Source organism: Panthera pardus, unplaced genomic scaffold (genome assembly GCF_024362965.1).
Source record: "Panthera pardus isolate Hobbes unplaced genomic scaffold, ASM2436296v1 HiC_scaffold_27, whole genome shotgun sequence".
Classification (NCBI taxonomy): domain Eukaryota; kingdom Metazoa; phylum Chordata; class Mammalia; order Carnivora; family Felidae; genus Panthera; species Panthera pardus.
Genome location: NW_026526843.1, coordinates 3971351 through 3996693, shown reverse-complemented (window position 1 = coordinate 3996693; position 25343 = coordinate 3971351). Strand labels below are relative to the sequence as shown.

Genomic DNA, 25343 nt, shown 5'->3' with positions numbered 1-25343 from the left:
TTTTTGCATCGATGTTCATCAGGGAAATTGGTCTATAGTTCCCCTTTTTCATGAGGCCTCTGTCTGGTTTTGGAATCAAGGTAATGCTGGCTTCATAGAAAGAGTTTGGAAGTTTTCCTTCCATTTCTATTTTTTGGAACAGTTTCAAGAGAATAGGAGTTAACTCTTCCTTAAATGTTTGGAGGAATTCGCCTGGAAAGCCATCTGGCCCTGGACTCTTGTTTTTTGGCACATTTTTTTTATTACTAATTCGATTTTCTTACTGGTTATGGGTTTGTTTAAATTTTCTATTTCTTCCTGTTTCAGTTTTGGTAGTATATATGTTTCTAGGAATTTGTCCATTTCTTCCAGATTACCCATTTTATGGGCATATAGTTGCTCATAATATTCTCATTATTGTTTTTATTTCTGCTTGTTTTTATTTCTGCTCGGCAGATTAGAGACAAAAGGGGAAAGAAAAAAAAAAGGAAATAATTTGAAAATTTGAAAAATGAATACAGTGAATTAGAATTAAATGAAATGATGGAAGTAAAATAGAATTTGAAAATATTTACGTGAACGTAAAAAAATATAGTAGAAAAAAATTAAAGAAAAAAAAATTTTTAATTGTTTAACATTTATTCATTTTGGAGAGACAGAGAGACAGATCATGAATGGGGAGGGGCAAAGAGGGAGACACAGAATGTGAATCTGGCTCCAGGCTCTGAACTGTCAGCATAGAGCTGGACGCGGGGCTCGAGCTCATAAACTGAACTGTGAGATCATGACCTGAGCCGAAGTTGGATGCCAACCGCTGAGCCACCCAGATGCCCCAAGAAAAATATTTTTAATAAAAAGTGAAAATAAAAATATATTTTTTCTCTTTCTGTATTCAAGAAAAAGAGAAAAAAAAGAAAAAAAAGAAAATTGAATAGATGGACCAACAAACAGACTGAAATATGATTGAAATTACTTCGTTTTCCCCAGAAGTCAAACTATGAAGTGCTTTACAGTCCATAAAGGAAGCAGGCAGAAAGACTTGTGTTCCTGAAGAGCGAGGTTGGCCCAGTTGGGCGGGGCTTAGTGTATCAGCTCCTTTCTCCACTGGATGGCGCTGAATAGCTTACTGGTGTTGTTGCTGTGGCACTTGTAGGTGTGTATGCACATGTGCGGGAGCGGTGAAAATGGCATCACCCAGCTACCCAGTCTTTAGTATCGGAACTCTGTTCTCTCCAATCAGCAATTGCGCACCTATCCTTTGTCTCCCACTTCCGTCCACTTCCCGCTTTTACACTGTCCGTGACCAAGCTGTCAGATTGCCTGGGGACACCTCCCTCCTGAGTTTTATCTCAGATGTGGCCGTGTTTCCCGAGGGACTGCGGCTTTGACCTGCTCCACCCCGCTGCAAATGGTCTCACTGAGCAGCGGCCGGGTGTCGGCCGCAACCAGGAATGTTGGAGAGACCGTGCTGCTGCCGAGGCCCAGAGACTGTGGCTGAGTGCCAGCCCCCCCAGAAAAAGTTCACGCGATTGTTTAGCAGCAGCGTTTCAAGGATTATGGAAAATCACAACACATACCTGGTGCCAGGCTTCATCCCCAACAACCTTGTTCCAGCACCAGCAAATGTGGTTGTTCTCCCAGGTCCACTGAGGCCTTTGCCTGTTGGGGGGGGGCCGTACAACCTCTACCAGATGTCCTCCCAGTAGGGGAACTGCTTCCCATGTGGCCTGAAGACCCCCAGATTCCACTCTGCTCCTGGGGATTCACCCTTCCCACCAGAGCACCGCCAGGTATCGAGCTGTGGAGCCTCAGACTCTGCGCTCCCCCTGTTTATAAAGTTTTTCTTAATGGAATTTAAACCCTCCCCTTTCTCCTTTCTCCCTTTTTAGTTCACTCCCTGCGGCTGTTTCCACTTTTCCACGTTCTCTCCAGCTGGTTTTGGGGGGGTGCTTTTCCTGTATTCCCCCTGCCTCTCCCCTGTCTCTGTCCTCTCTCCACACACTAAAACAGCTCCCTGCCTTCTGCAGCTTCTCTCTTCCCCAGTTCGCCTCTCCATGCCATGTACCTGCTGAGTTCTGTGGTTCACGTTGTACAGATTGTTGTGTTAATCCTCAAATCAGTTTTCTAGGTGTGCAGGATGGTTTAGTGTTGATCTGGCTGCATTTCATAGATGCGAGACACAGAAAAAGACTTCCATGCTGTTCTGTCATCTTGGCCTCTCCACAAATTAACCATTTTAAAGTGTACAATTCAGTGTATTTAGTATATTCACAATGTTGTCCAACCATTACAACTAATACCTAAACATTTTATCACCCCCAAAGAAATTCTATACCCACTAGTAGTCACTCTTCGTCACCCCCATCTCCTACTCTCTGGAAACCACTAATTTAACTTTTGTCTCTGGATTTGCTTATTCAGAACATATGATATAAAAGGAATCAGAAAATAATGTAGTCTTTAAAAGTTTTTATTTCTTTTTCTAAGTTTTGGTTTTTTTAAAAAATGAAATTTATTATCAAATTGGTTTCCATACAACACCCAGTGCTCCTCCCAACAGGTGCCCTCCTCAATGCCCATCACCCCCCCTCCCCTCCCCCCCCCCCCCCCATCAACCCTCAGTTTATTCTCAGTTTTTAAGAGTCTCTTATGGTTTGGCTCTCTCCCTCTCTAACTTTTCTTTTTCTAATTTTTGATTTCAATTTATGTTTTAAATTATTTTTGACATAAAAAGATGCACATAATATATACAACTTCATGAGTTTAGAGGTAAGTATACTGTGAAACAATCACAAGAATCTGTCCAGCTCATCCTTATATATTTATCTGTTGATGGACACTCATGTTGTTTCCATGTCTTGGCTTTCATGAACAATGCTGCAATGAACATGGGAGTGCAGATCTCTTTGAGATACAGCTTTAATTTCCTTTGTGTATATACTAAGAAGTGGGACTGCAAGATAATATGGTAATTTTATTTTTAATTTTTTGAGGGACTTCTATAATGTCTTTGATAATGGCTGCACCAATTTACATTCCTGCCAACAGCGTGCAGGGTTACCTTTTTTCACATCCTATCCAACACTTGTTATCTTTTGACTTTTGGGTAATAGCCACCTTACCATGTGTGAAGTGACATCTCATTATGGTTTTGATTTACATTTCCCTGATTATGAGTGATGTTGAGAGTCTTTTCATAAAGCTGTTGGCCATTCGTATGTCATCTTTGGAAAAAAAATGTCCATTCAGGTCTTTTCCCCATTTTAAGGGGGGGCAGATTATTCCTTTGACATATTTTTATGTAAATCATTGATTAACCATTACAGCCATTATATTAGTATTTAATAACCAATGTATTCTGGTTACAAATGTGGAAAAATATAAGCAAAACAATCTGCTAGGCAGCCAGCTCAGTATATCATTGTACTATAGATTTCAATATGGATTATCTTGAATGAAAATGGATACTTCAGAAATTCTCAGTTAACTTTGGCTTTCTTACTGGAGTAAAATTGACCTTATTTTCCCCCAGCTTTATTGAGATATAAATGACATATAACATTGTGTATGTTTAGGGTATACAGTGTGATGATTTGGTATGTGCATGTCTTACCAAATTGTTACCACAGTAAGATTAGTTAACACATCCTTTATCTCATATGGTTACCTTTTCCTGTGTGTGGTAAAAATATTTACTCTCTTGGCAACTTTCAAGTGTACAATACAGTATTGTTAACTATAGTCACTATGCTGTATATTATATCCCCAGAACTTACTCATGTTATAACTGGAAGTTTGTACCTTTGACCAGATCACCCATTTTCTCCACCCCCTTGCCCCAGCAATCTCCAATCTATTCTCTGATTCTATGAGTTTGACTTTTTAGATTATATAAGATCATACCTTATTTGTCTTTCTATGTCTGACTTACTTCACTTAGGATAATTACCTCAAGGTCCATCCATGTTGCCACAAATGTCAGAATTTACACACACACACACACACACACACACACACACACACACACACACGTGTATAATCACATTTTCTTTATTCATCTGTCAGTGGACATCTAGGTTGTTTCCATGTCTTGGATATTGTAAATAATGCTGCAATGAACATGGAGGTACAGATACCTCCTTGAGATAGTGATTTCATTTCCTTTGGATATATATACAGTAAAAACCTTGGTTTGTGAGCATAATTTGTTCCAGAAACATGCTTGTAATCCAAAGTACTTGTATATCAAAGTGAATTTCCCCCATAAGAAATAACGGAAACTCAGATGGTTCATTCCACAGCCCAAAAATATTCATGTAAAAATGATTACAATACAAAATAATAAAATACAAAATATAAAGAAAAATAAACAAATTAACTTGCACTTACCTTTGAAAACCTTCGTGGCTGGTGCGAGGGAAACGAGAGAGGAGGGTTATTGTGTAGGATGACTTTCACTATCACTAATGGATGTCGACTACAGTACAGTATTAATAAACTCTGTTTGTTTATAAATATATGGAATACTATAAATACAGTATATTGTCATATACTGTATTTAGTGTAACTGGCAATAAGGCAGCAGAGGAAAGGGTCTATATCTGCAGGCAGCCTAACCTAGAATCAAGCAAAGCATTCCTAAGCTTATTCTTCTAAGGAAAAGCAAAGGACTGTCCATAAGCGCTCTGAAGTGACAAAAAATACACTAGTATGAGTTGTGGGCACCCTCCAACGTTCTGAAAAATCACTGATTTGTGTGAAACACCGGAGCCTGAGACCGAGCACCCGAGCATGGGAGATGATCACCCACAGTCCCGCAGAGAGAGAGGGAGAGAGAAGACCCATCAGCTCAGCTGTGATCATGTGACATTCGAAGTCACATACTACTGGTATTGCAAGACATTGCTCAATTGTCAAGTTAAAATTTATTAGAAATATTTGCTCATCTTGCAGAACACTCAAAGAACAAGTTACTCACAATCCAAGGCTTTACTGTATTCAGAAGTGGAATTGTTGGATTAGATGGTAATTCTATTGTTAATTTCTTAAAGGACTTCCATGTTTTCCATAGTAACTATACCAGTTTACATTCCACCAACAGTGTACAAGGGTTCCATGCCCATTTTTGAATTGGGTTACTTGTGGGTTTTTTGTTATTGACTTGTAAGAGTTAATTCTATATTCTGGGGTTAACCACCAATCAAATATATGGTTTGCAAATATTTTTTCCCATTCCGTAGGTTGCCTTTTCATTTTGTTGATTGTTTTCTTTGCAATGCAGAAACTTTAAGTTGGCTTGGTCTAATTTTATTTATTCTTGCTCTTGTTGTCCGTGCTGTTGGTTTCAGATAGAAAATTGAGTAAATTTTTTTAGAGTGATAACAAGCATTTATTAGCTCAAAAGAATGAGTTAACTTTTGTTTAAAGTGTGAATCTTTGTTTGAGGTTCACTTTTTTCCCTTTGGGTTTCCAATTGTTCCAATACTACTTATTTTTGAAAATGCTATCTTTCCTCTAGTGAATTGCTTTTGCACCTTGCCAAAATCAGTTGGGTATATTTGTATATATCTATTTCTGGGTTTTCTATTTTGCTTCATCAATCTATGTGTCTATCACTCCGCCAATACCATACAGTCATTATTACTGTATTTACATAATAAATCTTGAAATTGGATAGATTTATTCCTCCCACTTTGTACTTTTTTAAAACTGTTTATAAGCTATTCTAGTTCCTTTGACTTTTCATATAAATTTTACAATAGTTCCTAACAAAACCTAGGCGAGGTATTTTTGTAGGTATATTGTTTATATACCTATGTGTAATAGATACATATGGGCTACAATAGATCTTGCTTGGGTTTTGGTAAGAATTATATTACATACATATATTAATTTGGGGAGGATTGACACCTTTATTCTTTTGAGTCTTTCAATTCATAAGCATGCTATGTCTCTCCATGTATTTAGATTTTTAAAATTTCCTTTCTTGTATAGTTTTCAGCATACAATTTCTTTGCATGTTGTTAGGTTTACAGCTAAGTCTTTCACTTTTTTTTAGCAATCAGAAATGATGCTATATTTTTAAATTAAAATTTTGATATATACTTCTTCACTAGCTATTTGATGCCAAGTTGATCATGAGAGGGTCAGTGTTTTGTCCTTACTGGAATAGACGCTCTGGATAGGGTTTGCCTTCTCTATGCCATGCTTCTGCCAAAACTACCATTCATGGACTTACAGAATTACTTATGTACCCTAATGGTATTCCACACATCATTGCTTCCGATCCAGGAACTCACTTCGCAGCAAAAGAAATGTGGTAATGGCCCTGCTCGTGGATTTCACTAGCCTTATTATGTTCTTCATCATCATGAAGCAGCTGGCCCAATAGAATGGTCAAACTGCCCTTTGATTACGTTGCTGGCTAGTGGCAATACCTTGCAGGACGGGGGCAAGGTTCTACAGGAGACTGACTATGCTCTGAATCAATGTCCTATATGTATGTATGGTGCTATTTCACTGATAGTCATGATTCATGGGTCCAAGAATCAAGAGATGGAAATAGGAGTTGCACCACTCATTATTACCCCTAGTAACCCACTAGTAAAATGTTTGCTTCCTATTCCTGTGTGCTGAGCCACGAGGGAAAGATATGGCACTAACCAACCTAAGCTGATGTCTTTGTTCTCCCCTAGCCTACTAGACTGTGATGGACACATTCAAGCTCCAAGACTATTAGGGCAGAAGTCAATCCTCTGGGGAGGCCCCTCAGATAAGTTGTGGTGCTGGATGTGCAAACCATCTCTTTCCTTTCCCCTAGAAAAGCCGGGAGTCTGAGGATTTCTTTTTGATCATTTGGCATTGCACTGGGGGCAAGGACTTGGGCAAGATGTCTCACATCATCTGACTAGCTTCGATGAGTCTGGTGTCACAGTCACTCAAAGTACAGGAACCTTTCACTTCATCTCTGGATTTCTCACGAATAAAATTTCTCCATGAGTTGTTGCTAAATGGGTATATTTGTCAGGGGAAGGATGGTCCTGAGCTTCCTACTCTGCCATCTTGCAGGTGTTACTCTCAAGGCTTTTTTCAAGCTTTGTTAGGATGAATCAAATATGAGCCTTGTTTCAGGTTTATTGTAGCCTTACTGCTAAGGTGTTATAGGGTGAAAAATGCTCCCGCCTTCAAAGATATAGTCACTTCTAAATCTCCAGAATCCATCAATATTACCTTTTATTGTAAAAGAGTGAATATTACTGTATATGTAAATAAGTGATTAAGTTTGGATCTTGAAAAGATGAACTTATTTTGACTTATCTGGGTAGATTCTACATGCAATCACATGTATCCTTATAAGAGCGAGGCAGAGGGAGTTGACACACACACACACACACACACACACACACACACATACACACACACACACACACATACACACACATACATAAATACAGGAGAAGGTGATGTGAAGATGCAGGCAGAGATTGGAGTGATACAGCCACAAGTTAAGGAATGCTAAGTCATCCATTAGTCACCAGAAGCTAGAAAAGGCAAGGAAAGTATTCTATAGAACCTCTGGGGGGAGTGCAGCCCTGTTGGCACATTGATTTTGTGCTACTGGCCTCCAGAACTGCGAAAGAATAGGTTTCTAATGTTTTAAGCCATCAAGTTTGTGATAATTTGTTACAGCAGCCACAGGAAACTAATTCCTCTGAAATCTAGTGAGTGCTTCAGGTTTCAGTAACATTTATCTGCTTTAGCTGGATGGAAGTCAAGTGTGTCCTATCCCTGCATGTGAGTGCTAGAAATTATTCAACTGAAATCTTTCTATTAACTGTTATTTGCCTAGCCTTTTGGCATTTTACCTGATGCATGCACATCTTAGTATTCAACAGAATAGTCACAGGGAACCCTTAGGAGATTCCTGGTGTGATTTTTCTGCATAGTTTCCTCTCTCATACTCTGCTTTAAAAATTCTAGCTGCCTCAGCTTCTGTAAAATACAGTCTCTGTCTTCACAACCTTACTGGTAGTGTTTCACTCTACTTGGTTTCCCTCTACATGTGCCACACTTCAGAAAGTGCCTGTAGACAAAAAAAAAAAAAAAAAAAAAAAAAAAAAAAGCTGTGATTGTAGGGCTCCTTGTAGCGTCAGTTGGGAAACTGACCTTGATATTATAGCTTGAAAATCAGCACATAATGGAATTATAGCAGAGATATGCAGAGTCATCTTAAAGAGCAAATAAAGGCAGAAAACTTACTTATGACATTAATAAGGAAAAAAATGTGTCAACCTAGAGTTGGGTTGATCCTGTTGAAAGCACCCCAAAGAAGATGAATTAAAAAGGAAAGTGTTGGCAGGGACATTCTAAACTTGTTCAGGAAAAAATGTGTCCTAGAGTTATATATCTTAACTTTTGGTAGTTGTAACCAAAATGAAGAACCAAGAGCCTCAGGGACCAAAGATAGCTAATGCAAGAGGAGGAGGTTATTTAAACTAGAATTTGGATGTTTGCTGTGTCTTTTTTTTTTTTTTCAGAGCTCTTTGATGCAGTCAGACACATGGAGGGTAGGTAGCAGTCAAATATTTTGACATTACCATGCTACTTCACTACCTTTTTCTTTGGGAAAGGCAAGTCAGAAATTTGACCTATGGAAAACAGTGCCTTCTGGAAGATTTTCGGAAAGTATGATTCTGTGGCTGCTTTTGTGGACGATAGTTTTCTCAATTGGTTTGGTAGTTTTCCTGCCAAAAGTCTATCCCTTCCCCTGTGATGTACTCTGGTTCTCCTCGCTAGTTTGTTGGGTCTGCTTGGGAGTGGGCAGTGAGCCTAGGTTCCCAGTGAACAGACATTCTAGAGAATGGTGGAAAGTAAAATGTATGCAAATGAAGAGGTCAGTTGGCATCAAAAGAACAAGATAGTTGACTTGCTATCACCTCAAAAAGTCCCAACTGATCATCCTTCAGTGTGGGTGGTAGGTACTTGCCTGTAAGCAGTTACATAGAATTTTTCATATGAATATCCTCCCTCAGTGTATACCAGCCTTGGCTTCAAGCCCTTGTGAAGATCTTGTAGTTCCCATAGTATTGACCAGTTAGCAGGTATTAGCTATCCTGGGGGTAGAAAACATGGTTGCTTTGTAAGAGGTATTTTATATAAAAGGATGTTTTATGTTGCAGTCCAATTCTTCTGAGTAGGTGGAAGTATTGAGTTATCCATAGATAGAACATCAGAAGTATTCCTTAAAAATTGGTTGTGCTCCATTTAGGCATTAATAATGGATACCATGATGAAGGACTTTCAATGGTACTCTTCAAACTTGATCTTAGAAGCTTCAAAGATCCTGGAAACTACATAGATGAATAATTTAAATTATTATGGATGCGAAAGGATTAAGAACCAGAATAAGGATAAAGTGTGAGGAATTTTTAGTGAGGAATTCCATAATCACCAGATTGAAGATATGGCAGTGGCAGGGATGCAAGTTAATGATAAATTCTCATGTTGTGGAATCTTAGAGACACATATAGGGGCTATGAGCAGTATATTATATTCTTGACTTCCCAAAGGTATTTCTTGTTTTGGCCACAGGTCTCCCAGATGCTACTGTATTGGAGGATGTATAGATATGGATGCCCCAAAAGCCTACGTGAACTTTAGTCAACATCTTGAAAGATCACTGGACATAGGCATGGTATTTGAGGTCAGACTTTCTAAATTAGGGGGAAACCTATTAGTCTGTTCTTTTCATTTTTGTTTTGGGGTATACCCTACTTTTAGTCCAGCACCAGCATGGACTTCTGCTGCGAGATCATTTTTTTAAGTTTACTTATTTATTTGAGAGAAGAGAGACAGAGAGAGAGAGGGAGAGAGAGAAAGAGAGTGAGCAGGAGAGGGATAGAGAGAGAGGGAAAGAATCCCAAGCAGTCCCTGTACTGTTAGCATAGAGCCTGATGCAGGGCTCAAACTCACAAACCATGAGATCATGACCTGAGCCGAAATCAGGAGTCAGATGCTTAACTGACTGAGGCATCCAGGAACCCTGATCATTTTTTAAAATTATGGCTGGATACGGATGCCCTTAAAGGTATCAGTTTGCATGATGTGCCAGGACATGCTCGTTAGGGCAGATGATCTGGCCTCAAAACCTGGTGATTTGGGATGTCCGGTAAAATCAAAGGATTATAGAAATGTGATATACCTAGCATTGTACCATTCCCCTGATAAATAGTAAGCACTCTGGTATTGGAAGGACTTGGCCTCAGGCTTAGGGAAACAATTCAAGTGCCTGATGTAACCATGGGCCTTAGATCCCAGATTAATCATATTCCCATGCAGTTTTGCCTTCAATTCTGAAAATGCTTTCTGGTAAGTGGTGTATTTGTCTCAAATCCCAGGTAAGGAAGAGACAGATGGTGTAGGGCCATAGTGGGCATAGCTGTTACTTAAGGCAGAAGTGCAGTGTAAGATAAAGAGCATAGATTTCCTTAGGATATAGTGAGGTACTTGGATCTTACTCTGTAAAGGCAATAGACTAGGAAGTCTATATGAGCAGTAACACACTGATAATACTATTTTTTCCATGTTTTCTTATGAGCATGTCAATATAATTATCTCTATTCCTCCCAACTAAGAGAGTTCCATTTAAACTAGGATGACATTGGTATGCGGTTACCAGTGTAAAGGCCGCAGCATACCACCCAGAATTCTGTTATAAAATGCCCTCCTCACTGCCTTTTGTAGGTAAGGGTAAAAGGTGAATCTTCTGCTCTCACTCTGGGACCCTGGTTAGTATAGCAATGAGTTTCCAGTGGTGGCATTGGAATTGGTGAACAAAGTGATTAGCCTTGCTTTGGTACATTTTCAGAGGCTAGCATGTCCAGGAGGCCTGTGGCATGGCTTCCTTTCTTTCTTTACTTTTGCAGACATATCTGTATTCATGCTCTGAGGCTTGTTATTTCTGAAAAAAATAATAGGACTCTGACCAATCCATCTTGTTTCCCCCTGTGACTTGCTGAGAATCCAGAATGCAGGGCTTATTCTTTCCACTCAACAAATGGCATTACAGGTTATCTCCTAACTGGTGGGACTACTGAAGAAATATATTGCAAGCTCAACTCTCCTCATATCCTGCCAGAATCTGAAGTACGTAGATTCCTTCCTAATCTGGTGTTCCATGTTGTTAGTGAATTTCCCCAAAAGCAAGAGGGGCGGGGCAGCGGTGCTGGTTGAAGGCAAAGGTTCCTAATTCTGTTCTCTCTTTGCCCCTGAATGCATCGTGCTGAACACTGGAGGGCACCCTTGTGCCATTAGAGGTTCAAAGCTCTGGGTATCAGTAGAACCTGCAAACAACTGTGTGGGATGCAGAGAATTTTGCTCAGTCTCCTGAGGGATATATCAGATGGTGCCACTGAGGCCTGGGCTGGGTAAGAAGACATGAGGAAGAAGATTAAATAATTCTTAGTAATTCAGGGATTGGTGGGATTACGTTTTAGGCAGAGCTCCTTGGGCCATGGGCATGAGAGGAGAAATTAAAGGGGCCAATTAAAAGGGACATATGCTTTCAACTACCATCTGCATGCAGATTTCAGAATATATATTCCCAGATTTTTCTTCTGAGCTCCACATATATATGCAACCAGCTCTTCTATATATAGCCACCTGAATATCCATCAGACATCTTAAACTCGAAGTTTTCAAAGAAGCTAGTATTTTCCTTACTCTCCTTGCCACCCACTATCCTCGATACTTATACCCCATGCCAAAACCTTACCTACCATACCCCTTCTTTGCCTCACAGACTTGCTCATTTTCCAGTATTTCCCATCTTAGTAAATAGTACCACCTTGTTCAAGTCATCAAACTGGTGGTACCATCTGGGACACATTCTTCTTTCCATCTTCTTTCTCATCCAATTACCTCACTCATTTCATTCTGTTTTCTAAATATCTCTTGAATTCACGCAATTTTCCAAATTACTCATCACTGGCCACCATCTTCTCTCACTTGGATTACTGCAATGGCCTTATAGACATTCTCCCCACATGCAATGTTGACTTCTCCCGTTTATTCTCCACCCAACAACCAGAGCCTATCTCAAATGTAAATCTAACCATGTTACTTCTCTGCTTGAAATCATTTAGTGGACATTCTTAGCCTTAAAGATAATGTTTACATGCCTTAGCATGAAATTCATTCATGTTTCCTTGGGAGCATCTATCCCTTTTTCCAGTGTCTGTCATTTTAAGTTATTTCCCCCAGCACTGTTCTTTAGAAATGCAAGGGGTAGACCAATAAAATGCTGCTGTGGAAGAGATTCATCTGTCTTCTTTTCAATATTCCAGGCCAGGGGCACTTTGTCCAACAACTAGACATTGAACAATGATGATGTAGGACTGAAAATGGTACTTCGTCGTCTCTAATTTTTTTTTTTTTTTTTTTTTTAATTTTTTTTTTCCAACGTTCTTTCGTCGTCTCTAATTTTTGAGCAAGCTCTGGGACACCCAGTTATTCCTCAATTTGGACTTTTAGGTAGACATACAGTGACTTCCTGTACTCAAAAGACTAAAGATGAAATCAGACTTTTCCATGTGAGCATGGAGAATGCCATTAAGCTCATTTCTAGCTTGGGCGAAGGAACATTCTAGAATATCTGCCTGATTGAAACCATTGGCAAGAGCACCTAATAAGGTCTTATCAGAAGTCTTCTTAATTGAAGGCCTTAGGGGTAATGCTGAAGGAAATTTCTGGAAAATCCCTAACATTTTGATTTCCAGTCATGCACAAACTATTTTGTACCTCTAACTCAGGTTATCACTTAAAGTTCTGGAAAAATAATCCTTTAGAGCAACATCCCAGTAACTTCCTGAGGACAGAACCCCAAACATGCTACTTCTGTTAAAGGAACCATAGTGGATTTTAGAAGAATATAGCAAACTATTTTGATCATGTCTGTACATGTATAATCTGAGGAGAGCCACTATATGGCAAGATTTCTGTATTCACAGGGTGTAATTAGAGGCACAACTACATACCAAAGGTTATGTGAAGGGCAGTCTCTGTGGGCAGCCACTCATTTGGCAGATGTTATTTCAGTGACAACTGCCCATGATGCAGTTAGAGGGGTCTTGGCTGCTAAGATTTTGCTTTTGGAGGAGCCACTTATTTGATAGGACTTGAGAGCCTTCTTCCATTCGGTACTTTTTCAGGCAACTGTAGGTGAGGCATATCTAGGAAAATATCGATATAACATATAGAATGGCATGAGGTTTATTGTACAAACAGTGTGGCAACCATTAAACACGTGATTTGAGAAGGTATCTATGTGTGGTATGGTTTTATTTGCCAGGAAAATGCAGTCTGATTTGAGGGACAGCCTCTGCCATTGGTGTAAATCTAGTGCCAGTTGACTCAGTGGGGGGAGAAGAGGCAGGGAAGGTCCTCTACACCATGTGACCTAAAGCACACAGGGTACTTAAAGCACAGTGGCTTATTTAGCAATAATTGAGGAGCCATCGGTCTACAGTGTGGCTTAGTATGACTTCAGTGCAAAGCCAGGAATGGGCTGTGACACTATAAAACTGGCCTCTACAGGGCAGCAGAACCTGGCAAAAGCACTACATGAACACTGAGGTAATAGCAAAGATACTATTAGTAACAAAACAATGGAAACAGAACTAACTACCATTTGTTGAGCATTTACTATATACCAGGAATTGTTCAAACCACCTACCTCCTACACGTGTATTCAGTATTTCATTTAAACTCAACAATAGCTCTGGACAATATATATGATCCTCTTTTTACACGGGAAGAAATTAAAGCTCAGTGAAGTTAATAATGCTAAACCGTGCAGATATTAAGTGGTGGTGCATGGGTTTAGAACCCAGGTCAGTCTTACTCCAAAGCCCATGGTCTTTCCATTAGACTGCTCAAATTTCAAGAATACTCTATGAGTTTTCTTTATTCTTCTTTTTTAAGAAATTTACTTATTTAAATTCAAGTTAGTTAACATATAGTCTTGGTTTCAGTAGAAACCAGGGATTCATTACTTACATATAACACCCAGTGCTCATCCCAACAAGTGCTCTCCTTAATGCCTATTACCCATTTAGCCCATCCCCCCCCCACCTCCCTTCCAGCAACCCTCGGTTTGTTCTTTATAGTCTCTTATAGTTTGCCGCTCTCTCTGTTTTTATCTTATTCTTACCTCCCTTCCCCTGTGTTCATCTGTTGAGTTTCTCAAATTCCACATGAATGAAATCGTATGATATTTGTCGTTCTCTGACTTATTTCACTTAGCATAATACCCTCCAGTTCCATCCATGTATGTTGCAAATAGCAAGATTTCATTCTTTTTTGATCACCACATAGTATTCCATTTTGTATATATAACACATCTTTATCCATTCATAGTCAATGGACATTTTGGCTCTTTCCACAATTTGGCTATTGTTGACAGCATTGCTATACACATTGGGATGCACGTGCTCTTTGAATCTGCATTTTTGTATCTTTTGGATAAATACCTAGTAGTGCACTTGCTAAGTTGTATGGTAATTCTATTTTTAATTTTTTGAGGAACCTCCATACTGTTTTCCAGAGTAGCACCAGTTTGCATTCCCACAAACAGTACACGAATGTTCCCCTTTCTCCACATCCTCACCAACATCTGTTGTTTCCTGAGTTGTTCTTTATAGATTTTGGATACTAAACCTTTATCCAATATGTCATCTGCAAATATCTTCTCCCCTTCTGTTGGTTGCCTTTTAGTTTTGTTGATTGTTTCCTTCACTGTGCAGAAGATTTTTATCTTGGTGAGGTCCCAATAGTTCATATATGTTTTTATTTCCCTTGCCTCCAGAGACATGTCTAGTAAGAAGCTGCTGTGGCCGAGGTCAAAGGTTTTTGCCTGCTCTCCCCTCTAGGATTTTGATGTTTTCCTGCCTCACATTTAGGTCTTATATCCATTTTGAGTTTATTTTTGTGTATGGTGTAAGAAAGTGGTCCAGATTCATTCTTCTGCATGTCGCTGTCCAGTTTTCCCAGCACCATTTGCTGAAGAGACTGTCTTTTTTCCATTTGATACCCTTTCCTGCTTTGTCGAAGATTAGTTGGCCATACATTTGTGGGTCCATTTCTGGATTCAAGAGTTAAAAGATCTGTAAGTTGAAAACTATAAAAACCTTATGAAAGAAATTGAAGAAGACACAAAGAAATGGAAAAACATTCCATGCTCATGGACTGGAAGAAAAAATACTGTTAAAATGTCTATACTACCCAAAGCAATCTACATATTCAATCCAATCCCTATCAAAATAACACCAGCATTCTTCACAGAGCTAGAATAAGCAATCCTAAAATTTGTATGCAACCAGAAAAAAACCCGAATAGCCAATGTAATGTTGAAAATGAAAACCAAAGCTGGAGGCCTCACAATTCCAGACTTCAGACTGCATTACAAAATGTAATCATCTATGACTTTTAGTTACATTTAGTTCTAAGCTTTTTTCTCTTGGCTTTTACCAGAAGAAGGATCACTTATGCTGCAGAGTAGAGTAATAGGGAACTGTAGGAAGAAATACAATAATTGAAATAAATTAAAATCTCATTTAGTCCCCAAGGTTTCTCCAAGTTATTCTCAAACAAATGTCTCTGTACATCTCTCTAATCCATTTCCTCTTCTCCATGCCCACTTCTGTGTAGGTCTTCTCATCTATACTGTTGAAATGACTTCTTAAATAGCCTCTGTGCCTCCAATATCTCCTCCAAGTCTACCCTCCACACATATTCCCTAGTGATATTTTCAAAATACAGGGCTGATCAAGTCATTCTCATGCTGAAAACACTTCAATAAATCCCCATTGCCAAAGGAGAACACCAATAATTAGGTTCCTGATGAAAATTTTCCAGCTTCATATACTATGCTTTCAGCCATAACAAACCCCTGTCGTTTTTCAAGCACAACATACTCTCTTGGGACATTGGAATCCATCTCTAGCTTAATTTCACCTGAATTAATTCAACTCTTTTTCTACACTTAGGCCTTATTCAGGCCATCTTTTCCTACATGTAGGCTGCTAAGTATTGCTAAGATGAGATATCACAACTATGTGGATTTGTGCTTCTTAATATTTATGGATCTCAAGCTGTCTTTGACCCTCCATGCTGTATGATAATCTGATGTTTTCCTAGTGTACTCTCTCCTCCATTTCCCACAATAGCTTGTTGGAACCTCTATGAGCCTCCTCCCATCTTTTACTTTATCACTTCTACCTTCATTTTTAGTACTTGGCGTCCCTACTATTCCAGAGAATAGAGGTCTTTTCCTTCCTCCTACAAACACATATGCATGTGACCCATCACTGACTCTTTACCTCCTGCTTCAGTGGAAAAGTATCCTCATTTCTTTATGAAAAGTCCTTCTATCTGTGCTCTGGATTTCATTTCCTTCCACTTGCTCTAGAATCAATTTCTTTGTTTTGTTTTGTTTTTAGTACCTCACTTCCTTTTCTGTTGACTCTTATCCTACAAATATGTTCCAGTTTTTTTCCCACTATCCTATCCCTTCTCTGGATATCACTTTCTATCACAGTTCAACCTTTTTAAAAACATAGCAATCACTAGCCATAATCTTCACTACTCAGGAAAAGTCTATGAAAAGGAGAGATTCAGGAACGAATGTATGCGGATCATGCGTTTATGTTGAAGTAAAGAATAAAAATGGACATCAGGTAGGGATAGAGAAAGGAGTAAAGGGAAATAATAAAACAGAAGGACAGCAAAAAATAGGTGGGGTAAACTAGTGTTTGCTGAAAGAAAAAGACAATGTTGGTTTGCTACGTAAAACATCTGCAGTGCAGGAAAGTAAATACTACAGGTTCCCTGAAGATGGAGTCCAAGACTTGGAAGTAGTGGGAATAGAGAAATGGGTAATAGAAATTCAAATTGGTCAGAGAGGAATATCTATTTGTTTCTTTTTCTCCCTTAACTTTAACTCTTTTCTGTATCGGAACCTATCCTTTTTTTCTACCTCTGAGGAAGAAGCTCCCACCTGCCTTCTTGTCAGAGCTAATTACTGCATGTACATGGTTAACTGATTCCACTTCTTCTTGATTTTTCTGGATCTTGCTTCAGTAGTTATCCTCACTTCCCATGCTATCATTTTTACCCTATATTTTTATTCCCCTCCCTGCTTCCTTTACTTCTTTCCTTCCCTTCCCCCTTCTCCCTCCCACTCTCCTTGCCTTTCTCTCCCTCCAAATACACACATATATCCATATATGTACACACAAGTGTGTGCATGTGTATATCCTACTTTATACCAAACTCCTTTCCTTATGCCTAAAATCATACAGTGGATTCTCCAGTTCTAAGAACTTTCATCCTTTCATCCTTATAAATTCATGAACTGTCTCATTTCTTACCTTTCTTTTATTACCAGCCTTCCCTATAGAGTAGCCTACAATTGCTGCCTCTACATTTTCACACCTACCATCTAGCTCCTGCACCTTCCAGTCTATTGAAATATCTTATTTAAAGATTTCTGATGACTTCCTAATTGTCATACTTAATGCTTCTTAGAACTCATCCTCCTCTGAGGGCACCTGTTGGGATGAGCACTGGGTGTTGTATGGAAACCAATTTGACAACAAATTTCATATTAAGAAAAAAAAACAACTCATCCTCCTCTGTATCTTGGAAACATTCAGCATTGGTAAACACCTCCTTCCTTTAAATTCCTTATTTCTTTGGCTTCAATAATATTTCGGCCTCTGGATTCTTTTTCTGACTCTCATACAATGCTTTTTCTCCTTAACTTGCTTCTTTCTCTCCCTACTCCGTAAGTGTGGGTATTCTCCATGAATACTCCTTCTGATCTTTTCTCTGACTTAGTGTTTGGTGATTTCACTCACCTCTACAGTTTTAACTCTCATTTCTGTGTGGTGGACTTCCAATTTTTATCTGTGTATTAAGCCTGTCAGCCCTGCATATCCATATATTTGATGAACAGCTCGATTGAATGGCTCTCAAGCAACTTACATTCAGTTATATCCAATTATGTTTGGTTTTGACCAAAGCCAGCAGGTACCCTTCTTTCTTTCCCTTGTTAAGACTTTTGCTCTCTTCCTAGTAACCCAAATAAAACATTTGGATTTATCTTTGATTCACTCATTCACTCGTTCAGTAAAGATTTGAAAGTCTATTATGTTACCACCATTTAAAAAACTTCCAATGGTTTATTCTTTACTATAGGATAAAACTGAACTTCTAAGGCTAACAATATGCTCTAGAATGTGCCCCACTTTATCTTTCTTTTTTTCCTACTATTTAATTAATTAATTAATTAATTTATTTATTTATAATATAATTTATTGTCAAATTGGCTTACATACAATACCCAGTGCTCATCCCAACAAATGCCTTCCTCAATGCCCATCACCCCTTTTCCCCTCTCCCCCACCCCCCATCAACCCTCAGTTTGTTCTCTGTATTTAAGAGTCTCTTATGGTTTGCCTCCCTCCCTCTGTCTGTAACTATTTTTTCCCCCTTCCCTTCCCCCACTGGTCTTCTGTTAAGTTTCTCAAGATCCACATATGAGTGAAAACATATGATATCTGTCCTTAATTTATAATACTAGCAAACTATCTTTCAGCCAATGGGAGCAGCCATTCTGAAATACACCCTATGACAAGAATTTACACTTTGGTGCAGTTTTTCTTGCCATTTGGAATGAATATGACATGATTGTTTCCCATACCACACTTTGCTTATTAAAATTTTAGTTATGCTTCCAAACCTACCTCAAATTCATCTGTCATAGAAATAATCCATATTTTTCTTACCCACAAATAATTTATCCAATTACTCTATCTCTGCAACATGCTGTTGCTTGCTTATAGTACTAGTCCATTATTCATATGACATGGTTTGTTTGAGTTTTTCTGTTATTGAAAAGGAGAAAGATACTACAACAGAGGATTTTTGGTAAAATATCATCATGTAAATGTCTCAAAGATAGGAGATCTGAATTGGAAGGCATGATGGAGGATGTCAATTAGACAGAAGAACAGCTTGGATTTGTAAATTAAGGATTCGGTGCCCTTTCTTCATTCTTCATAAAGTAGAGTGGTTTTGGAGAAGAGGGACATTTCAATTACATCTCAGAAGAGGGAATAGGGCCAGAGATAATTGGAAATTGACCAGTGGAGCTGAATACTTAGAAAATTGTGTGTAAAAATGTAGACTTGAAAGATAATTTGGAAGCGTATGCTAACACTTTGCAGAATGCTCACATAAAAGGGAAGTGATCCAGGAGGGTTGACAGGATTTATATGCAAGAGAGAGTAGAGGTCCGATGTATAAAATGAAAGATAGCACTTTTTCTGATCATGCAATGGTAATAGCTGAAATTAATTTCTTAAAAGCTTGGAAATTTGGCAGAGGTAAATGGGAGATGAGCAAATTCATATAAGTAAAGAAAAGGCATTGAAAATGATGAGGAATGGTCAAGGGGAGAGAAGCCCAGCTTTCATTTCAAGCTGTCAGAGAGGATTGGTACAGATGAAAAAATAATTTGAAGAAAGCTCTCAAGGAAAGAAATGAAGCCAAATGCTTTGAAGAGAAAAATATATTTTCAATTTTAGAACAAACTAATGGAGAGCACAGAAAATGAATAAAGAAATTAGAACAGAAATAGAGAAAATCAAAGAGCAAATGACAAACGTCTGCAATAGACTGAGAGAGTCTGGGTAATATAGGGAAGAAACAAAATCAAGCAAGGCTACTGACATTTTCTCAGGTGCAAGAAGGGAAGATAGTTGTCATGTGTTTGAGAGATTATAGACAGATAAGCTAAGGTGACTTGAAGTCAGTTTATGAGGGTCATTTGTGGAGCTGTAATGCAGGAATGGGCTAACACAGGGGCACACAAAAGCGAGCAGAAAAGGAAAGAATGACTCAGCCACAGACTTCACAGCTCAAGTGTGAGTGAGCATCATGAAAAAGATGTTGAGAAAATCTGTATCTGCTTCTGTTATGGACGTGGCGCAGTGCAAAATCTACACGCTTTGGGGTCAGAGATGGGTTTTAGTCCCACTTCTACCACTTACCAGCTGTGCAACCTTGGGAGAATCTTTGAGCTTCCAGATCCTTGAATTTCTCATCTGTAAAGTGACTTCACATTGTTGTGAAGATCAAATGAGATGGTATTTGTGAAAATATCTTGAATAAAATTTAGATATTATTATTCTAGGACTTTTTTGCATGAGCTGAGCAAACACTTATTTTTAGGTTTCTCCCCCCTGCCGCTGTATTGAGATATAATTGAAATATAGCCTTGTGTATGTTGAAGGTTATGACAGAATGATTATATCTGTGGGTTTCTATAGTATATAGAATAAGAAGGAAATCACCAATATGATGAAACAAAGAGAGTGAATGATATTTGAGCAAAGAAAAACTTATAAACTGGAAGTCACTGACATTTTATATATATATATATATATATATATATATATATATATACACACACACACACATATATATGACTTTACATATACATATGACATTATATATACATATGACATTACATATCACATATACATATAACATTACATATTAACCATACATATACATATACATAATCACAAGTTGCCAGTGATACTTTATTTTTTTCTTCTCAACATCCTGTTCTGCAGCTTCCTTGGCTCTTTTTGCCCAGATGCCAAAGAGCCAGGCATGGGCATGGACCACGTGAAGACCAGCGAATGCCTTGAAGTTCTCCTCTCTAATGACTCTGGCTTTCTCCTTCTTACAGACATTCCACATGGGCATGACTGGTCCTGTCAACTGGGTAGCCAATTTGAGTTCTTCAGCAGAGCCATCTCCCTCCTTAGGGGCTGATGGCTTCTTGGGGAAGAGGATGAGCTTGGAGCCATACTCCTTCAGCCACTTCACATTGGCCTGCAGGGACTCTGTGGACATGTTCCACCTTCTTGGACTCACTGAGATTCCAATGGTCCATGCCACCTTCTTGTGTAGGCCAGCCACCCATAGCCCTTCCGTGCTGAAGCCCCTGCCAACTTGCACTTTGGTGTGATACCTCACTGTGGGGGCACCATGGGATGGGCTGGATGGGTCCGGACATGGAGGCTCTGGGCCTTGCTTTGGCTTCCCGACCTTGAGTCTGCAGATCTTCCCCGCTGGCTGGTTGAACCATGAGGCCATGCCACTGCCAGTCCTTATGGAAGTGGGGCTTCAACATCATGCCATTCGGGCTGGGTGCCATGGCTGCTGCCTACAGGCCTTCCTCCTCTGCAGGAAAATAACTATATATATTCTTAAAGTTTTTATTTTAATCACCCAGTGCTCATCAGGACAAGTGTATTCCTTAATCCCCATCACCTATTTCACTCATCCCCTCCTATCTCCCCTCTGGTAACCATCAGTTTGTTCTCTATAGTTAAGTGTGTTTCTTGGTTTCTTTATCTCTCTTTTATTTTTCCTTTGCTCATTTGCTTGGTTTCTTAAATTCCACATATGAGTGAAATCATATGGTATTTGTCTTTCTCTGACTGACTTATGTCACTTAGCATTATACTTTCTAGTCCATGTCCTTGCAAATGGCAAGATTTCACTCTTTTTATGACTAAATAATTTTCCATTGTATATATACACATCTTCTTTATCCATTCATCTATCAATGGACACATGGGCTGATTATATATCTTTGCTATTGTAAATAATGCTGCTATAAACATATGGGTGCATGTATTCCTCTGAATTAATATTTATATGTTCTTTGGGTAAATACCTAATAGTTCAATTGCTGAATCATGGGGTGGTTCTATTTTTAACTTTTTGAGGAACATCCATGCTATTTTCCGCAGTGGCTGCATCAGTTTGCATTCCCACTAGCAGTGCAAGAGGGTTCCTTTTTCTCCACATCCTCACCAACACCTGTTGTTTCCTGTGTTGTTGATTTTAGCCATTCTGACAGTTGTGAGGTACTATCTCATTGTAGTTTTTTTTCCCAGCTTTTTTTTTTTTTAACATTTATTTATTATTGAGAGACATAGAGAGTGTGAGCAGGGGAGAGAGAGAGAGAGAGAGAGAGAGAGAGAGAGGGAGAGGGAGGGAGGGGCAGGCAGAATCCGAAGCAGGCTCCAGGCTCCAAGCTGTCAGCACAGAGCCCGACACGGTGCTCGAACTCACAAACCACGAGATCATGACCTGAGCTGAAGTCGGACGCTTAACCGACTGAGCCAGCTAGGCGCCCCAATCTCATTGTAGTTTTAATTTGCATTTCCCTGATGATTAGTGATTGGCCACATGTATGTCTTCTTTGGAACAATGTCTGTTTGTGTCTTCTGCCCATTTTTAATTGGCTTACTTGCTTTTTGGATGTTGAGTTTTTTAAGTTCTTCATATATTTTGGATACTAACCCTTATCAGATATGTCATTTGCAAACATCTTCTCCCATTCCGTAGGCTGCCTTTTTGTTTTGTTGATTGTTTCCCCTGCTGTGCAAAAACGTTTTATTTTGTCCCAATAGTTTATTTTTGCTTTTGTTTCCCTTGCCCTAGTGGACCTATCTAGAAAAAAGGTGCCACGGCCAATGTCAGAGAAATTACTGCCTATGCTCGCTTCTAGGATTTTTATGATTTCAGGTCTCATATTTGGGTCTTTAATCCATTTTGAATTTATTTTTGTGTATGGTGTAACAAAGTGATCCAGTTTCATTCTTTTGCATGTTGCTGTCAAGTTTTTCCAGCACCAGTTGTTGAACAGACTTTTTCCTATTGTATATTCTTTACTGCTTTGTCAAAGGTTAATTGACCATAAATTGTGGGTTTATTTCTGAATTTTCTATTCTGTTCTGTTGACCTATGTGTCTGTTTTTGTGCCAGTACCATACTATCTTGATCATTAAAGCTTTGTAATATAACCTGAATTTCCAAATTGTGATGCCTCCAGCTTTGCTTTTCTTTTTCAAGATTTTGCTTTGGCTATTGGGGGTCTTTTGTAGCTCCATATGTTCTAGTTCTGTGAAAGATGTTGTTGGTATTTGGATAAGGATTATATTAAATGTGTAGATTGCTTTGGGTAGTGTAGACATTTTAACAATATTTGTTCTTCCAGTCCGTGTCTTTCCATTTCTTTGTGTCATCTTCACTTTCTTACATCAGTGTTTGATAGTTCTCAGAGTATAGATCTTTCACCTCTTTGGTTAGGTTTATTCCTAGGTGTCTTATTATTTTTGTTACAGTTATAAATGGGATTGTTTTCATAATTTGTCTTTCTGCTACTTCATTATTGATGTATAGAAATACAACAGATTTCTGTAGATTGATTTTGTATCCTGTGACTTTGCTGAATTTGTTTATTAGTTCCAGCAGTTTTTTTGGTGGAATCTTTTGGGTTTTCTATATAGAGTATCACGTCGTCTGCAAATAGTGAAAGTTTTATTTCTTCTTTACTGATTTCGATGCCTTTTATTTCTTTTTGATGTATGATTGCTGTGGGTAGGACTTCCAGTACTATGTTGAATAACAATATTTTATAGAAAAAAATTTGAGGCTCATAGTAGTACTATTCATGATTCATGAAATGCAACAGTATGTCTAAAGGAGTAACAGGTGAGGAGTGAACTTTAGAAATCATGCAAGGAGCCAGAGGACATTTATTATATTTAAATAAACATGTTTTATTTGAACAAAATGCAATTTTATATGCCGTACAAAGTTATTCTGGATCAGAGAAGGGGGTTGTCATATATGAATAAAACACAACTATGTGACTTTGGACCCTACCCTCTCCATATCTCTATGTGTTCTTTGAATGTTAGAAAAGAAGTGAATGACGTTCATGATGAGATCACCCAACCCCTGAAACCCTTTATTATATCTGTGCTAAAGACCCTGCTTCTGAGAAAATGCATACTGAATGTAAATGAAATTGCATGTAAAAATGAAAAAGGAAGGGGTACTCCAATGACCTGAGTTTCTTCCAAATCCTTTTTGCTACATTCTTAGTTCATTTCTGCATCAAGTCGCAGATTATTAACAGCCTCCTAGTTGACTCTATGTCCAATCTTATACCTCTTCAATCAATTTTATACATTTTTTGTAAAAGTGAGCTTTTAAAAACACAATTCTGAACATGTTACCGATCTGCTTAAACATCTTTAATGGTTTCCCACCACCTATAACAGGGCTCAGCAAACTTTTTTCTGTAAATGGACAGAGAGTAAATATTTTAGACTTTGCAGGCTGCCCACAGTCTTTGTTGAATAGGCTTCTTAGCTGTTGTTGTTATTGTTTTTCTTATATCACTTAACAATTTAAAAACCAATCTTAGCTCATGGGCTATGCAAACCTAGAGCTGGATTTGGCCATTTGGGCCATAATTTGTTGACCTGTAGAGTAAATAAAGTGCTAGCTCCTTAATATAGCATAGCAGTCTCTCCATAATCTGGCCTACTGCTTTCTTCGCGAGTTTTCTATATTGCCAAAACACTTCCCACACCTTCTGCTGTGGGAATTAAATTGTTGGCAGTATCTGGAAGTACACCAAGCTGGGTTTTGTACCTCAGTACTTGTTCATGTTGCGTCCATAATTGTCCTCCCTTATCCAACTGGCAAGCTACATCTCTCTCAAGACTCTACTAAAGGTGTCATCTCCTCTATTAAATATTTCCTGATTGTCTATTTAGAACTCGACTTTGTAACCTGTACAAATATGGATCACAGTATCGACAGCACTCCACTGTGCTTATTTACTCCCCAACTCCATTATGAATCTCTCAAAGGCAGCGAATAACTTACCTGGATTTGTATCCCTAACATACAGTAGCCATTTAGTAAATGTTTGTAAAATGAATAGCCCCAGGCATTGTGTTAGCAAGCCATCCAATACCAGTGATAACATAAAGAGAAATGAAGGGAGGACTAGTAGCCCTCTGAATTGTGCATGACCCATACATAGAAGAAAGTTATTACTTTTGTAGTCTCTAGAGAAGCTCCCTCAGCCCCACTCTTACATCTTGTAGATATTTCCCCATACACTCATCAGGGCATGAGGGTGGTTGCACTAATCCTCATGGAAGACTTTTTTTTTTTTTTTTAAGTAGTAATACCATCGAACAGTGCCTGTGTTTTTAGAATCCAAATGTGGACTCAAAACCTATCTTCCAATAAACACCCTTTAAAAATGGTCCCAGGGCTTTTAGTATTATTAGTGATAGAATGGTGACCTAAATAGGTGTTGGTGAGCTGCCTTTGGAATGTAGCTACTCTGTCTCTGTGGGGAAAACGTGCTCTGAGTTCCAAGCTGATGACTTATGAGTTAACTTTTGAACATA

General features: G+C 38.7%; 1 protein-coding gene across 1 annotated transcript; it reads right to left on the bottom strand.

Moving 5' to 3' along the window:
* Positions 1-1323: 1323 nt before the first annotated feature.
* On the bottom strand, positions 1324-21268 carry LOC109253702 (60S ribosomal protein L13-like). Its single transcript, XM_053891977.1, is given in 4 exon segments — positions 1324-1473; positions 1557-1638; positions 20621-21211; positions 21213-21268. Coding segments are annotated over 4 exon segments (879 nt in total).
* Between the last annotated feature and the right edge of the window lie 4075 nt (positions 21269-25343).